Source organism: Dromaius novaehollandiae, chromosome W, assembly GCF_036370855.1.
Source record: "Dromaius novaehollandiae isolate bDroNov1 chromosome W, bDroNov1.hap1, whole genome shotgun sequence".
NCBI lineage: Eukaryota > Metazoa > Chordata > Aves > Casuariiformes > Dromaiidae > Dromaius > Dromaius novaehollandiae.
The window spans coordinates 42,747,138-42,764,502 of NC_088130.1; the positions used below are offsets into that span (position 1 = coordinate 42,747,138).

General features: G+C 35.6%; 1 protein-coding gene across 2 annotated transcripts in view; it reads left to right on the forward strand.

Moving 5' to 3' along the window:
• Positions 1 to 17,365, forward strand: part of LOC112988736 (transportin-1) — an 80,295-nt gene that overhangs the window by 47,846 nt on the left and 15,084 nt on the right. For both annotated transcript variants that reach the window (XM_064500123.1, XM_064500122.1), the window contains 12 exons: positions 1,934 to 2,052; positions 4,303 to 4,363; positions 5,021 to 5,189; positions 7,994 to 8,146; positions 9,311 to 9,536; positions 11,971 to 12,142; positions 14,033 to 14,119; positions 14,881 to 14,988; positions 15,196 to 15,354; positions 15,437 to 15,524; positions 16,573 to 16,671; positions 16,919 to 17,014. In XM_064500123.1, coding sequence (XP_064356193.1) covers positions 1,934 to 2,052; positions 4,303 to 4,363; positions 5,021 to 5,189; positions 7,994 to 8,146; positions 9,311 to 9,536; positions 11,971 to 12,142; positions 14,033 to 14,119; positions 14,881 to 14,988; positions 15,196 to 15,354; positions 15,437 to 15,524; positions 16,573 to 16,671; positions 16,919 to 17,014 — 1,537 coding nt within the window. The remainder of the gene's footprint in view (positions 1 to 1,933; positions 2,053 to 4,302; positions 4,364 to 5,020; positions 5,190 to 7,993; positions 8,147 to 9,310; positions 9,537 to 11,970; positions 12,143 to 14,032; positions 14,120 to 14,880; positions 14,989 to 15,195; positions 15,355 to 15,436; positions 15,525 to 16,572; positions 16,672 to 16,918; positions 17,015 to 17,365) is intronic.

Sequence of the window (17,365 nt, forward strand, 5' to 3'; positions counted from 1 at the left end):
ACTTGTTTTGGTTTCAGGTGGTGTGGGGTGTTTTCGTTCTGTTTTGCTTTTTGCCTGAAAACTTGGTATGTCAAGAGTAGGCCTAACAGATTTCAATTACTAGATTGCGCTTGTATGTTCACAGAGCATATTTATCTAAATACATGGCTCTTAAGATCTTTCTTAGTAGAAGTCCTACCTTTTTATTATACAATGCATAATGAGATGACTTGTAATGAATTAACAGTGTGTCGATGACATGAAGTTATAACACAACCACACTTGTTGCTGCAGTCATAAGATTGTGTGCATTCTGTTCCTTTCTTCAGATAAAGATGTCTGTTACTGCTTAGAAAGATATGTTCCTGAGGCTTTGTGTATCCTGCTATTCTTGATGGTTTGATTTAACAAGACTAACACAACACTTTAGTTACGGAGCACACAAAACTGTGTACTAAATAATCTTCCTATATTTTGTAATTTATTGTTATGAAGCAATATATTTTCATTGGCTAAAGTCAATACAACTTTTATAGCTTATCATTAAACATTATTAAAATTTGGTATGATAGTTTTAAAAAAAGCTCTCAGATACTCTTCCCACATTTCATTTTGTTATTAGGATCACTGTTCTTACTATAGTTTCTAGGCTGTATATATGGCTATCTTGTACCACTGAGTGTAAGTAGCCTTCTTAACCTGTTACTGTCTAACTTCATGAAGCATAGACTGTAATACAAATAGTGCACATTTACAGAGGAAACTATAGTGTAAGGAATGCCTTTGATTAGATTACAATTTGTTGTTCTGTTTTTTGTCTTCCTGACCAATATGTGAATATAACAAAATGGTGGATTTTCAAGCCCTTTGAGGGAAAATGTCAAATCTCTTAATTTCAGTTGTATTAATGAAGCCTTACTTGAAATGGGCGTGCTGGTTGTCAGCTTTTCAGAGCTGTAGTCAGTTTGTTGACACCTCCAAACAGTATTTCTCTTACTTTGGGTTCTCGATCACAATAGCTAGCCTTTAGGAAAGGCAAATTTTATGTCCCTGAAATGCATAGGGATGCAATGGTTATCCCATTCTATTCAATTTTGGGAATAAACTGGTATTCTGAAGCAACTGAAAAAGGATTTCTTTAGTTTTAATTAAATCTGTATATGAGGAAAGATAGATTCATGGACTTTCACTCATTTTAGAAAGCTCATGGAAAAGTCAGCTGTTTCAGAAGTAAGAGTTGTGGCATGGACAAATGCAGAAGTTACTGTTTTGGAAGCTGCAGGCTTCTTCCCTAGATTATTTTGACAGCTGTGTGTAAGAAATTGATGTAGCAGTAGTATAAATGACTTTGTTTATGCAGGTATTTGATTTTTGTTTGTTTGTTTAAAGTAGTCCGTATTGGGGATTGGATTTTAATAGCAAGCTTAAAGATTTGATGCAGGATCTCTGAATTACTTTTCATGCTAGTAAAATGTGAGACTGTCTTTTTATTATGGGTTCTACTTAATTACATCCTGTCAGGTCATCAAGATTGGGAAAAGAAGCTGGTTTTACATATTAGAAGTAACAAAATGTTTCCATCCATATTAAGTATGTAGTTGTACCTTAGTCAAAGGTGAAGGGGTGTGTGAGGGGAGCTTTTCTATGGGAAACTGCTGTTTATAATCACAGGTCTCTGTCTATAGTTTCTTGCTAATAAGGTTCTGACTTAAGTAATAAAGACATTTTAGAATCCGAGTCATCTATCATTAAGAAACAAAAAGCCTACTCCCACTGTAGCCTTAAGTATCTCTTATGTCCTTCCTCTCCCAGCCCTGCTCAAGAAATGAAATGACTGGTGGCATGACATTGGTGGCATGCTCAGTTTTTGCAAACACACTTTGCAATGTTGGCATGTTCTTCTGGGCACTTAAAACTCCTGTCTTATACAAAAATTTCTTTCTATATTGTGTAGTACATGCTTCAGAGAACCCAGGACCAAGATGAAAACGTGGCTTTGGAAGCTTGTGAGTTTTGGCTGACTTTAGCTGAACAGCCAATTTGTAAAGATGTATTATGTCGGCATCTTACTAAGTAAGTATTAATGATTACAACTTGTAGTCATTTTGAAATAATTGTCTTTAAACTGCAATTGAGTTCTTCCTATATATTTTTATAAAAATAATATCTAGTTTGCAGCATGCTTAGAAGAATTTTCCTATAGTTAGCTCTCCTGCATAATAAAAATGGCTGTGGAATAGAGTTCATTGAAAAGACTTCTGAGGATTTCAGACCTAGTTAAACCCAGAAGCAACCTAACTGTGTCACTGTGGTGCTTTATCTCAAGCCTAACAGCCTCTAGCTCAAAGGGAGGAAAAGATACACTAATGTGCTCTTAAGCTCAAACTAACTTCTCCATGTGACATTATGTTTAATATCTGGTGTACTGTGGTATACGTACAGTGTTGACAAATGTTGTTTGAGGTATCTCTGTGCAATACTTCTGTGTGTGTAGTCATGCCAAGGGATATCCATCTTTATAAAGAACAAGACAAAATGATGTGCGATGACTTAGGTTTAAGAATCAATGTTTATATCGGCCGTCACTGCAATTTCAAGAAAGCATTTACTCATTTCTACTACTTCAGATAGGATAACTTTCTGAAATTTAAAAGACTAATAAACCTGAAAACATAAAGTCTTAGGTCATCATGTAAATCCTTGATTTGAATAGGAATGAAAGCCCACATTTGAGATCTAAATATCCACATGTCTGCAGTGGTGCCTGTAACTTTTTTCTTGCAATAAGAAATGAATTCTTCAGTGTTCCCAGAAAATGTAGACTTTTCTTTTTTGATATATGCAGGAAAAGTTTTATAAATATATTGGGACAGTTATGTCTCTGATTCTGTTCTCTCAGTCAAGATTTCGAGAGAATAGAAACGTGCTTTTCCGCAGAGATGAGCATTATAAATGTGAAGCAATAAAAAAAGATAGTAAAATTTCAGTTTTCAAAAGCCATTAGAAAGTAGAGAATTGAGATTAAAACATCTACTGTAACGGTCAAGGAACAGGAATTGAAAGCGGGAGAGCTAATGTTATGAAAAATTATTTTTAAATTTTAGAACAGTTTCATTTAATTCCTCCACTTGTAGCTTGAAAGACAAAAGAGTGATAGCACAGTTCTTCATTCCACCCCTCTTCTCGCTGTAAGGGAGGTGACTAGTACTAAACCTCTTCTGGACGGTATGGACATTGACATTACATCAGTTTCATACTCAATTTTTAAGAAATTTTTAAATTGCTATAAAAACATAGTAGGAGCATAGTAATACTACACATCCTTTTATGTGATCTTTCAATGTCTTGTTTGTTGCTGAGTCCTGTTTGACAGAGGAGTTATATGTAAGTCCATCAATACTCGATGATGCTCTTAGATTTTTAGCAAATCTTGTCCCATCTTTAATTTAAAATAAAAATTATGTGTAGGGTGTATAACATCATGTTCTTGTTTATTTTACAAGAAAGTCTCTTGTAAAATGAATAGCTCCTGCATACTTTATGCTGGAGAAATGCTAATTAATTGGTGTTAATTTGAATATTACTTTTTCCTTTGTTAAAAGTTCTGCAGGTAACATGCCATTGGGATGTGTGAATATTGTTGCTGACTTGAGTACTTTCAGAAAGTGTTTTCTTCAGTTGCAGAACATACAGGGATCGACACCTATATTTCTGTGTAGTTGGAGTCCATAGGCATAACCAGTTTAATAACTAGATGAAGTTCTAGGATGGATTAGTCAAGATCTTTTCCATGTTGAGAACTTAAGTAGTAACCACAAAAGATGGAGGGGGTTTAATGTAGACTTTCATCTGTAAGAGTAGTGAGGTAGGGTCCTCGGCCACAAGTTAAGTGATAAGTGCTACCGGTGAGAGCTAACTAAGGATGGCTGGGACAGGTTTACTCCTTGGTACTTATTTACCAAGTGTATTGTGAGAGTTTAAATTCTTATTCAAAAGCTTTAGACTTAATTTTCAAAAGGTGCTTCTGGACAAAATTTATCATATTGAAGAATATTCCATTTTTTAAAGTGTAAAAACTTGGTTCTGCTATCTGGCTAGCTCTAGTTAGAAAGTTTGTAATTTGAAATTGGCATTTTTTTGGATTACAAAATATCGATACACCTCATAAATGGAGTTTGGTTTAGGTACTAGCTTTTGTGAGCAAGCTAAAGTTTTCTTGATTTGGGGTTTTTGTTTGGCAACAATAAATTATGGCCCCGGTAACTGAAAATGGGCTTGTTTTATTTATGTGTTATTTTGACATGTATCATTATTTCCTTATAGGCTGATACCTGTGCTGGTAAATGGTATGAAATACTCAGAGATAGATATTATTCTGTTGAAGGTGAGCACCAATTTCTATTGCTCTGTAAGAATCTGGTCAGCTTGTGACCTGTAACTCGGAATGGTTCAGCTGGTAGTACAGAACTGGTCTACCACCTGTTCCACGGAGAGTTAGCTTTTGAGGGCACCGTATTTTGTTCCAAATCTAAATGCTACTGTTATGTCTGTTGTAAAATAGCTGGATCTGCAGACTTTCTTGGTTGTCATCCCTACCCACCTCAAACTTACCCATGAACTGCTGCAACAATGCAGCCTAAAAAGAATGTTCAGAATTAGTCCTGATGCCCTTCTGGACTGAATGACATGGCTTTTTTATAACAACATTTTGGAGTATAGACGCCTACCAGAATTTCTCTAAAACTTCTTTCCCCTAACTTTCTCCCAATTCATTCTCATCAAGAATTATTTCTTAACAAGAAAGATACTTTCTACTTTTGTGTGAACTTAGTTCTCTTCCTTCTATTTGCCCTTCATTTTCCTGGGAGATACTATAGCAGAATGCAGGAAAAATGACATTTTTAGTTAGCTGGGCAGTACAAGTGGCATGTGAATCTTTAATACGCTTATGAAATCTTGAACTAAATTTTACACTATATTCTTAATTTCTTTGAGCAATATAGTTGCACTAGTTTATCTGATTAAAACATGTTGATGACAGGGGGATGTTGAAGAAGATGAAGCAATTCCAGATAGTGAACAGGACATAAGACCTCGTTTTCATCGTTCACGAACGGTGGCACAGCAGCATGAAGAAGATGGTATTGAAGATGATGACGATGATGATGATGAACTTGATGATGATGATACTATTTCTGACTGGAATTTAAGTATGTCAAAGTAATGTATAAAATGTTTAAAAATACTTGGTACTTGTGTAATATGGTAACTACAGTAAAAAGAGAATTTTTTTTGTATAGTAATACTGAGGCTTTGGTTTAGAACAGAAACAGAACTATCTCCTGATATAATTGGTGTGTTTCAGGAAGTCTTTCAGATGCATAACACATTTTGCCTATGTAACTGCACTGACAAAAACTAGCCAGCTGTAAGCTTATTTCTTATGTTGACTATGGCAGATGGAGCTGCAAATACCCACTGGATGCAATTTAACAGAGGCTTTTGGCTTAGAATTTTAATTCTATAAGCTAATATAAACCATGCTTACTTCCAAAAAAAAAAAAAAGGAAAGAAAGAAAAAAAAACCCTTTCACATTGTTCTTAGCTTGAGGAAGCTTGGTAATTCTTTCTTGTACTTTACTCTTCCCTGTAAAAGTGTTATGTGAGTGTGTGGCTTTTTTTTTCCTTTTCTTTCTTTTTTTCTTTTTTTTCCCCCCTCCTCATATCCCGCCCCCCCAAATATACTACTACTACCACAACCAGCAATTACCAGTAGTTCTTTTTATATGTGAGAAATTTGCTTCTGAGCAGAACGTAGAACTTCAGTTATGAAAAGAGGAGAACTGAGCAAAAAGCAGTTTTGATGATCTGTATATATCCTGGGATCTTTAGGGTCAATGGGTCATGTGACAAGGAAAGAAAATGCCACTGATTGATTTTTAAGCTCAGTGATAAAAGATCATGGATGGGATTCTGATGAATCTGACATAAATATACTTTGCAATCAAGCAGCCTCATTCTAGAGCAGTCAAGGATTTGTGTTTTGACTGTTTCTGTGTGAGATAGATCTGTGACTACCACTTTGTCTTTTTGTTGAGTCTGCTGCTAACCAACTGAAAAGGTAGAGCAAGTTCTCAACTAGGTTATTGTCAATCCAAGAGCTGGCTTCTCAGTTGTGATTCATAAGACTTTGCTAACAAAGTGAGAAAGTCTGACATCTTGGGAGTATTGGAAAGTTGTGTGTTGATGTGGATTAATTTGATAAAACATGCATTCTTTTTGAATCGAGAGAGTCTACAATTAGATTTTCTCATATAAGTAGGAAATCAAAATTTATAGGTTTTGTGTCAACAGCTTCATACATTATTTTGAGCTACTTCATTGAACTCTTAAGGTGTGGAAATGAAACACCTGATCTTGGTGGCTGTGTCAGCTTTCATTCACAAGCTTCTCAATCCATTCACTTTATTTTGTTCTTGTACTGTTTTGTCCTTTTCACTGTATGGTGGAAGGGTCTTACAGAAAAGTTTGTTCCTGAAAGAAGCTGCCTTTTCAGTTCAGGAATTCAAATGTCCACATAAAATTGTCTTTTCCATAGTCCTGAGATTTCTGTGACAGATGAACATAGCTTGAAGCTTATGCATCAAACAACATTGAGTCATATCTGAATTTTTTATTATTGTTATTTTAGAAGAAAATATGAGCATAAATATACTCCTTTTTGTAAAATCTCTTATTTAGAAAAGAGTATAGTTATAGATTCGCAAAGCTGTTCTTGTCACTGTTGTTTGTAGACAGGGCAGAACTAAATATAATTTTTTTGAAAAAGATATTTGAAATTGGGAGAGGGCAACTTATGGTCCAGAGTTTTGATGAGGAAGCTAAAGTTGACCAGGAATGACGGCCCGAAGGGGAAAGAGCAGGAGGAAGGTAGGGGAAAATCTGTATTGACGTATATCATCTAGGCTTGAGAGAATCTAGGTTATCTGAAACTGGGAACTGAATGTGCCCTGTTTCTGGGAGCAGAGTAAATAAGTCTTGTGTTTATTATTTGTTCCGGTAGTTGCTACCTTCCAGGTGAAACTTTTCTATGCCTTTATTTGGGCTTAGTAGTGGTTTGAGTTGAGTTTAGGACTTTTGTGTATTACCTCTGATACCTATCTTGTATATACTTTTGTTCCAGTTGGATCCTTTCTGACAGATTAAGAAGGAAGTGAAAGCCCAATAAGCACAGAAGTGCAGTTTAAATTCTCATATATAGGCAATCTTTGTAAAACAAGCTTAGCGTTACTTTTCTAAACATGACAATGCCACAGCAGAGAACCAGAGTTAAGGATTTCATGTTTTGAAATCACGCTCCAAGAGCAATCATGTTTTGAAGTTGTTGCTGATCTTTTTTTCTAAATGAGCTTTTATTTGCTAAAAGTATAGGATTAAAAGCTTCTAAAAAAAACTTTCATGTGTGATCTCTTCCTCCTTATATTGGTATATCAGGAAATAGGAGTAAGGTATAAGAACTTAGTGCAGAGGCCAGTAAATTCCTTGCAGTCTCTAGAGCTTTATGATTTTGCTTCTTTTGCTTTGAGATGTGGATCACTCTAGAACTTTTTTTTTAATCGAATGCTAATGTTTTTACGCCATATCCCTCTCCCCTTAGTTTCTTTAGTTAGTATGTTACGTTGAAGTCACAGACTTTCAGTAGTGTTACTCCATCCTGAAATTATGTAATGTATGTAATGTTGCAATGTAATGTTGGGTCTCCTATCTTTGTGTGTTAATATCCCTAGTGTATAAATCTTTAGTGGCTATGTATGTGCTGCAAAGCTGACTTTAAGAGCCATAACTATGTATCAGAGTACAGTGGATCACCATGTCTTGTAATAACTTAGAAGTATTCTTCCTCCTCATACCTGGAGACTCCACCGGCAGCTGGAAGTTAAAATGAGGGTTATACTGTCTGACTACAACTGGTTGTATGCTATGCAGAGATTAACACTCCATTAATTCTCCTCAGGGAAATGTTCTGCTGCTGCTCTAGATGTCCTGGCCAACGTATTTCGTGATGAACTTCTGCCACACATCTTGCCCCTTTTGAAGGAATTGCTTTTCCATCCAGAATGGGTAGTCAAAGAATCTGGTATCCTTGTTCTTGGAGCAATTGCTGAAGGTAAGGTAACATTGCCTATCAGGCTGCTGAATTTTTTGGTTGGTTCTAAAGCAGCTTTAGAATTCTAGGTGAATTTACTCATGCAAACAGGTATGTGTGCGTAGCTGATATGGTTTCAGTGTGTTGATTAATCTCTATGTCTGCTACTTGGTGACTGCAGTTATTGCTTTAATTTTTCATTTTCAAAGCTACGTATGTTTGGGAGGCTGAATATCTTGGCTCGTTTCCTTTATTCCTTCCCTTTTGTAACTCTGCAGTACATATTTATGGGTCAGTCACAAAGTACTATCTTGGCTTGACATAAAAGGGACACTGAATAAATTTAAGTCTTAATTTCGTTTAGTGCCTGTCAGGAACGCAAAAGATGGTAGTCCTATGACTTGAGTGTACTGAAGTATTTTTTGTGGATGGATCTCTTCCATTTCTTTGTACTTACTCAAAGGCTCAAGGGGAGGGGGAAGAGTTGCCAGTATTTCCAGCATACCTCTGCATTTTGGAAACTGAAGGAGTATGCTGGAGGCTATGCCAGGATTATCTTTGTTTTTCCACAGTGCCTACTGAACATACTTTTTCTTTGTTGCTAGAGACTTTTTTGTTGATTTTTGATTTCCAGTCAAGCAAAGTAAAAGTTAGCACTTTTGACAAATCTGGATTTATTGTTACTGCCCTTGCTGATCTTAAAGATGTAGGGTTTTTTGCTGGTCAATATTTGTGTGAAACTAGGAGAAAACAAGAAGAGAATTAAATTTCTTAAAGAATCTTTTTTAATGAAGTGACTGTTTACTTTCAAGGCTGAATCTTTTCATATGGCTTTTTTGGTCACTCTGAGTGGACTGATGTTTTTGGTAGGATTTCCAGGCTGTACAAATGTATTTATTTGGATGTACTTGCTGTGCTCCAGATAATAAAGAAGAACTTTCGGAGTTTGGAGAAGCACTGAAGTAGAAATATAATTGAGATGTATATAAATTTGATTAGGGATTTTAAGTATTGCTTATGGTAAGGAGCTAACATAACTTAGGTAGATCGTATGTAATATGTTGTGAAATGTATTACTGCATGATAGAGAATGAGAGTATGTCCTTTCTAGAAAGCAGAGAACTTAATAGAGGACTTCTTCTGTTAATTGTGGTTCTGCAATAGCTATGGTGCTTTTCCTTACAGGCTGCATGCAGGGTATGATTCCATATCTTCCTGAGCTGATCCCTCACCTTATTCAGTGCCTCTCTGACAAAAAGGCTCTTGTGCGCTCCATTACATGCTGGACTCTTAGTCGCTATGCACACTGGGTAGTTAGTCAACCCCCAGACACATACTTGAAGCCATTAATGACTGAGTTGCTAAAGCGTATCCTGGATAGCAACAAGAGAGTACAAGAAGCTGCCTGCAGGTGAGTCAAAGCTTGAACAAAAAGCACTACTTTTGGCACTGCATTTTCATGGGACACTGTTTTAATGCCTTTTTTGATGAAAGCATCACTCCATTTTTAGCAATTGATATTTTTTTTTCTTTTAAATAGGGGTAAGTTCAGCTTCTTGTGGAGCACTCACAAATTCTTCTGAGTTCTGATAAAATGAAAAAGTTAATTTGCATTTCTCTTGTCCAGTTTGTTTTCATAGTATGTTAATCACTGAACTAAAAGAATATATTGCAGTAAAAGAAAGTTATCTATATGTGACACCTGTTTTTTCAGTATTTGAAATTACTTGTTTCATTGACATCATCACTGACACCATTCATCTGGCTTTTATATGTGTATGTACAGAGTTAATACCAGTGACAATGGAAAACTATCCTATCATTCAGTTACTGACGTTGCTTATATCTGGCTCAGGATCACCAAAACAATTGCATTAAAATTCTTTGCAAGGGAGACTCCTCTTCTCTTGAAAGGGAGATCCTGGGAGATAATATTCCCTTTCTCTCTTGTCTACTGATACTTCAAAAAAGAAGCAGTTTTGCCAATAAGGTTTCTTCATAAAGCAGTATTAGATCTGCATCTGATTGTGTGCTTAAAATGTGCTTTTTTAGTTTTAGTGGTGCATAAGGGCAAAGCTGAGATCAGAGTTCTTGTACTAAGCACAAACTGGTAGATGTATCCTTGCCTGAGAATGGGTACAACGAGTTTAATTAAATTTATTAAGCAGGATTTGTGTATTATATGGTTTTTCCCTTTTTGTCTCTAAACTTTGTCAAACATTTGGCTATCAAATTTGTTCTGCTTTAACTCCAGCCGCTTCCTACCTGTCTCCTCAAAGTGATAAGCTCCTGTTCCTTCCAGAATGAACAAGAACATGATGATACAAGAATATTTGCTTTACAGATTTTAATCCAAGGAATCAGAGTTCAGTACAACTTTTTTTTAAAAATAACTTTTGTCCACACTTCTCTCATACAGAACATGGTTAAAATGTACATGTAGTTAAAAACAGCTGTGTTGCAATTGTTGAATACCCTCATGGAGTGCTTACAAAGGATACGCAATAGACAGTGGAAATTGCTGAAGTAATAGGAAGGAAACAAGGGAAATACAAAAATAATCAACTGATTTTTTTTTGTTTGTTTTTAAGTTCAGCCAGTGCTAGATTTATAGCATACATTAAAATACTTTCTTCAGAGTAGAGTTTCATTAAAATTACTGCTGCAGGAAGAAAATAAACAGTCTGGGGAATTCTGTTTTGAGGAAAATGTGGAGCTGTTATAAGTCAAGACATACTTGCTAGCTTTATAAATTGTAAGGACATGTGGTGATCATTCTCGGAGAGGAGCAAAAAAACATGCATCCCTACAGTGAAAAGCTACACAGATCTTTAATGCCTGCTATATTGAAAATTGAGTATAGAGTATTACATATTTTCATCACCAACTTCTATATCATCTCAGATATCTAACTGTCATTTCCTTTGCTATTGAGAAACTGCTCCTTTAATTGGGGATACCCAAAAAGCTCTTTGACTTACGTATGTTCTCCTGCTCACATTCTATGTCTTTCTGAAAAAGCAAAATAATAGATGACACTGCTGTTAGCCATTTAAAGCGTTCACAGTTGTATCATGCTAAGAAAAAGGCATTTCTGTATTTGGTAGCACACTAGCAAGGGGTTGTTCACCTCATAGGGTGATGCGTAAATTTTTAGTGCTAGGATAGGCTCATAATAGTTTTTTTGACACAAGCCAGGTGAGTAAATCTTTAATAGCTCATGATTTTTTCATTTTAATATTTCTCTGAGATGGTATATATGATTATTTATTTATTTATTGGTGCCATCGTTCATAAAAATTTAACAGACAATCTGATAAGGTTCTGTGATGTGTGCTTTGATCAAGGCAGGACAAAGTTGTTCATGTACTGCCTTTGCTTTCTGTTTTCTCTGTCTTTATCTGTTTTTCTGTGTAGTGAACTCCAAAGGGTACAGGCTATCCGATGTTGGCATGGTATCTGGCACAATGGTACTGGAGCTTTTAGGTGCAGCTACAGCGCACATTAAATGTAACAGCTTGTGTTATGGTTCCTAATGTTTCAGTTAATGTATTGTAACTTCCTGTACAGTAACTCTTCTAGGGATTTTTCCTGTGTATGCATGGCTTTACGAAAATATTTTTGAATTTTATTCATTGCAGCGCGAGTGAGTCCTTATGTGTTCCATCAAAATAGATCTGGGTTATCTCAGTAATACCAGTTTGAAAACATACCTCAGATGAGTCTGAGGACTAAATACAACTTGTATTGAACAGAAATGTGTTGTGTTGGGATGTTGTTGAGTTTTCTTGGTTTGTTTTTGTTTTGTTTTCAAGGTACTGACTGACCTGTTTTTTGTCCCTCAGTGCCTTTGCTACTCTAGAAGAGGAGGCTTGTACAGAGCTTGTTCCTTATCTTGCTTATATACTTGACACTTTGGTCTTCGCATTTAGTAAATACCAGCATAAAAACCTGCTCATTCTTTATGATGCTATAGGAACTCTGGCAGATTCTGTAGGACATCATCTAAACAAACCAGTGAGTATCCCTTACGTTCTGTAGAAGTGCTCATTGTATGCTGAGAAATGGGTTCAGCTTTTTTGTTTGTTTGTTGTTTTTGGTTTTTTGCTTTTTTACAAAATGGAAATCTTTATCTTTCTGTATAATTTTTGATCATACTAAATATTTACATGTAAAATGCTTATGTAGACTGCTTGTAATTTGCCCACTACACAAACAATCCCTGTTTTGAATAAACCACTGTGTTTGTAGTGGCTTTTGAATTGCGCTTTGAATTTGATTTTTTCCAGTCTCAACACTTTTCAGGTCAAAGGAGATACCTATGTCAGTATAGATACTAAAAAGAACTTTTTAGAAGTAGGTGGAATGTGTATGTGAATTTCTAATGACCGGTCTCTTTTGGGGAGCAGCTTTCAGTACAACTAAGCTGCTCTCTGTGTGTCTCTTTCTAATGTATTGGAGCACATTGTTGCCTGAAACTGCTTTATCAGAGGGTGGAATAGACATACATTTAATATATAAAAACACAAAATCTTTTGGACACAGCACAGGTAACACACAGGCACATAATGTGTTTTTTGTAGCATGTGTTTTTTTGTAGCATGTGTGCTTATTAATAGAATATACATACATGTTACGTGCATCTTCTTATGCTATTAGAATTTGTTTTGTCTCTCTGTAATGTTTCACATGACAGACACACTAAAATAAAACTATTTGGTTTGTTGCCATGGCATTTCACTTCCTATCCAAGGCCTCATGCAATCAGAAGACCTCTTCTTCAATCTCCCTCTGGCTTTGGCCAACTTGACAGTTGACAGTACCACGAGGAAGATAAATGGGAGCTCCTGCTGGCAGTGGGACTTTCTTCAGACCTTTAGAACATTATCTTTGGGCACAGCATTAGCTGGCAGCATCTGCTGGATCTTTGGATACCTTCTTGGGAGCAACAGGCACTATAGGGATGCCCTGCTTAATGTCCTTGTGACTGAGCGGTGGCAGAGAAGATACCCATTCTGTATCAAGCTGTTGCATACTGGTGGAAATGGGTCCTTCTGGAAGGATGGGAAATGACTGCCTCCATGGATGGTTAGTTGCTCAAGGAAGAATTTTGACAAACATGGATGGGATTGTAGCTTGAGGGCAATAGGACATGGCTGAGGAAAGCAGGTGGCAAATGCACAGCCAGATTGTATTGCTAGTGAAGAGATTTTTCCATATGCCCTGAGGTGATCATGTGGATTTACAAACCAGGGAGCCATTGAAAGTTGCTAGACTGAAATCAAACCTGGAGGAAAAGATCCACTCTGCAAAGGGTTATGTGCCTCTACCAAAAAAAAAAAACAAAACAAAAAACCTGTTGTTGAACAGAATGGAGTATTGTCTTTCCCACTTTGTTGTATTTAGAAATTATTACATGAGTATTGCTTCACAAAAATAATTCCCACATACAGGCATTTGATGTATTTCTGCATATAATTAAATAAACACTTGTGATGGCAGAACCAATCTTCAAATTTTTTTTATATGGTAGAGCTCACCAATAGCATGAGGAAATTAAGACTTACAAGGTTACCTTTATGTAAAAGCGTTTAGCTGAGTTCCATCAGTCACTACTTCTTACTACCTCAACTATAATACTAGAAACAAATTTGATTGATATTGCTGTTTTGTTGAAAATCTTAAGACCTAGGTTGTAAATACTAGGATTAAACTTCTATCAGTAGACAGAAGAGCCATCGATTTTTAAACAGATTACAACAATGATTGAATTATGTTACATCAGCTTTGTTTTTTGTCAAAAGAAAAGTGTAAGTGGTTCTTCATTCCACATTTAGTATATTTCAAGGCTAGAAAACCAATATATTGAAATTGTTTAAGCAGCTGATGCATTTTCATCCTAAACAGGAATATATTCAGATGCTAATGCCTCCATTAATCCAGAAATGGAATATGTTGAAGGATGAAGATAAAGATCTCTTCCCTTTATTAGAGGTAAATGTTAAAAATTGAATATCCTTTATCAATTTCTTTTAGGAGTTACACTTGCATTACTGAAGAAACTCCTACTAGGAAGTGTGACTATAAAAGTTGACAGTGTTAGACATTTTTCGTAACAGAGAAAATCTTATTGTAGTGAGAAGATCTTGTGCCTAAAGAAGTATCATTAGGTTTAGTGGAAAGTTTAGATTTCTTTTCTGCTGTTTTTGAGTATTTTTTTCTTTAAAAAGAATCCCAAAGAAAAGTGTTCCTTCTTCTCTTTTTTACCTCTTTCCCCCCCACACACACCCCCTCATTCCTCTATTAAAGCTTCTGTCAAACAAACCAAAGGTGTGAACTGGACCATGTAAATTGCTATACTTTCCAAATCTGAAGGAAGAAAACTCTTTTAGAAAAAGTAGTTTCATAACCTAACTTTAAGGCTTGTATGTGAACAAGATGCTACAGCTTAATGTAAGTGTTGGCTGAATATTGTAGTAGCTGTATTCATATGCACTTTGTCAGCCACATCTACGAAGATACTACTACTGGAGAAATTTTATCAACTGGCATATTTAGGAGAGAGTCACAGTTAGCTGATGATTGACCTGGCTCAGCTAATAAGTACTGATTTTCTAGATTGTCTTTATTTAATCAGCTAGATATGACGGTACTTACAATGCTGACACTGCCCACCTCCTCCCCTCATCCCTGCAGTAAAAGGCACTGGGGGCATGAGGCAAACTTGTAACTTTTTTGTTATTTATTTATTCCAGTGCCTGTCCTCAGTTGCTACTGCCTTGCAATCTGGCTTCCTTCCATACTGTGAACCTGTGTACCAGCGTTGTGTAAATCTGGTGCAGAAGACCCTTGCACAAGCCATGGTATTTTTCTATTGCTATTCCTAGGATTTCAGAATATCTCCTTCAATCAATGTATTAAGTATGTAATATTACGGCTATGTAAAGGGATTTATAGTATAACTGTTGAACGTCTAAATGAAGCTGCAGTCAGAAAACCTTTTTTTCTTTCATGCGTACTTCTGAGATAATGTAATACTTGTTTTGAAAATGTGTACTTGTTTGTTGCAGTTGCACAATGCTCAGCCAGACCAATATGAGGCTCCAGATAAAGACTTCATGATTGTGGCTCTTGATTTACTTAGTGGTTTAGCTGAAGGACTTGGAGGCAACATTGAACAGCTAGTGGCTCGCAGCAATATCCTGACACTAATGTATCAATGCATGCAGGTGAGATGAACCTGTTTAATCCCAGAATTTTCTTTCTGAAGAGAAAACCACTACTAGAATTATCTTTTTTTTTCTTCTGTAGGATAAAATGCCTGAGGTACGACAGAGTTCTTTTGCATTGTTAGGTGATCTGACAAAGGCGTGTTTTCAGCATGTTAAGCCTTGCATCGGTATGTTTCTTTTTATATATAAAACAATTGACTTGTTTTACAAATTGGTAAGAAGTTGGCTTAGACATTGTTAAGCCAGCTTCTGTAGCTGGCCTTGTTACAGTGGTGTTAGTTTTCATTACCGTTTATCAGCAGGAGTGTATAGTCTTCTCTACTTCAAACTGTGCGTTTAAAGATCTGTATTTTTCCTTTTATAGACAGTGAAGAGGTTCGTTTTGTCGCTTGATTTTTATAATGCAATGAGCTGCCTGTTTTGCTGGAATAAAGCAATACAGATAGACTTGGACTTTAATTAGAACAGTTGCTTTCTTTGATTAAATTCTTCAGTTTGTAAATTCTATTGTTCTACTTTAATTTAGTGTTATATAATTACATATATATTAAAATTAGAAAACTTAGAGGGAAATTTTCCTTTTTGGTAGGGAAGTAGCATCAGTTACAAACTTCTAAAATATTTGTTGTCTCTTCCCTCAAATGCCCTGGAGATGCCTTCAGCTTGTCAAATGAGTGTTTGGATAGGCTGGAAACTGAAAATTTATTTTGGCAAATACCATAATCTTATCTTTGTGATTAATAATATTTTCTTAGAGTACATTTAATCAAGGAGGCGATTGCCTTCTAGGCTTTATTTTCAAGCATAGCTGAATGTGTAGCTCTCTACGTGCTTTGAGGGCTGTTCAACTATCTTACAAAAACTAGAAGTACTTATATTTGATTTTTTTTTTCTTTCCCTACCCCTCTCCCCCTCACTTCCCATCCCCAAAAGACAGGGAGAAAAATTTATAGATGTACATAAAGGTAAAATCTTACTAGGAACCTTTCAAATCATAGTTTGAAAAGACTTGTATTGATCTGTTTAGATTCTAAAATCCAGGTTAATCCACTACGTAGCAGAAATATAGCTCTTGTTAATTCGTGCATAACACTTTCCAACCATTTAAATAGGCTTACATGCTTTTTAAAAAAAAAAAGTTTTATTGTGAACTTACAATATTAGGGCAAGATGGTTGTATTGTGTGATGAGATTTTAAAATGTTGTTCTTTCTAGCTGATTTCATGCCCATTTTGGGAACCAACTTAAACCCTGAATTCATTTCTGTGTGCAACAATGCCACGTGGGCAATTGGAGAAATCTCCATCCAGATGGGTAAGATTATTTTTTTTTCTTTTGAGAGACTTTCTTGAATGTTTTCACTTTTGGCATGTTTTGTTTGGGGGTTTTTTGTTTTTTGTTTTGTTTTTTTGTTTTGTTTTTTCCAGAGTGATATTTCATGTTAAAACTTAATTAAAATTTGAGATTCTTGTCCTGATATAAAGTTCAGTGTACTGGATCTATTGAGATTATGTATACTAAAGGTCATTTTCTTCTGAATCTTTATTTTTGGCTATTTTAGGTATAGAGATGCAGCCTTATATTCCAATGGTGTTGCACCAGCTTGTAGAAATAATTAACAGACCCAACACGCCAAAGACGTTGTTAGAGAACACAGGTACCCAAAAACTGAACCATTCATGGTGAAGGGAATTAGGTTTTTTGTTTGTTTTGGCTTAAAAAAATACATAGACAAAATGCACCAGAACTGGTTTCACTGCTATGTATCCGGCTTTTCTAAACAAAAGTAATCTGTTTTGCAGAAGGTCTTACAAGTCTCAGTTTTGCAGCAAAGCATCTATCATATATCTAGATTCTTAAAATTGTTGCTTTCTCATCTTGTAACATTTATTATATTTATCATTATCTAAAGTTTAAATATTTTCTTACAACTTTGTTTATTTGATATGACAAATGTATGCAGTAACACTTTTAAGACTTAGTGGCCTTTTCACTGATTTTAATATAT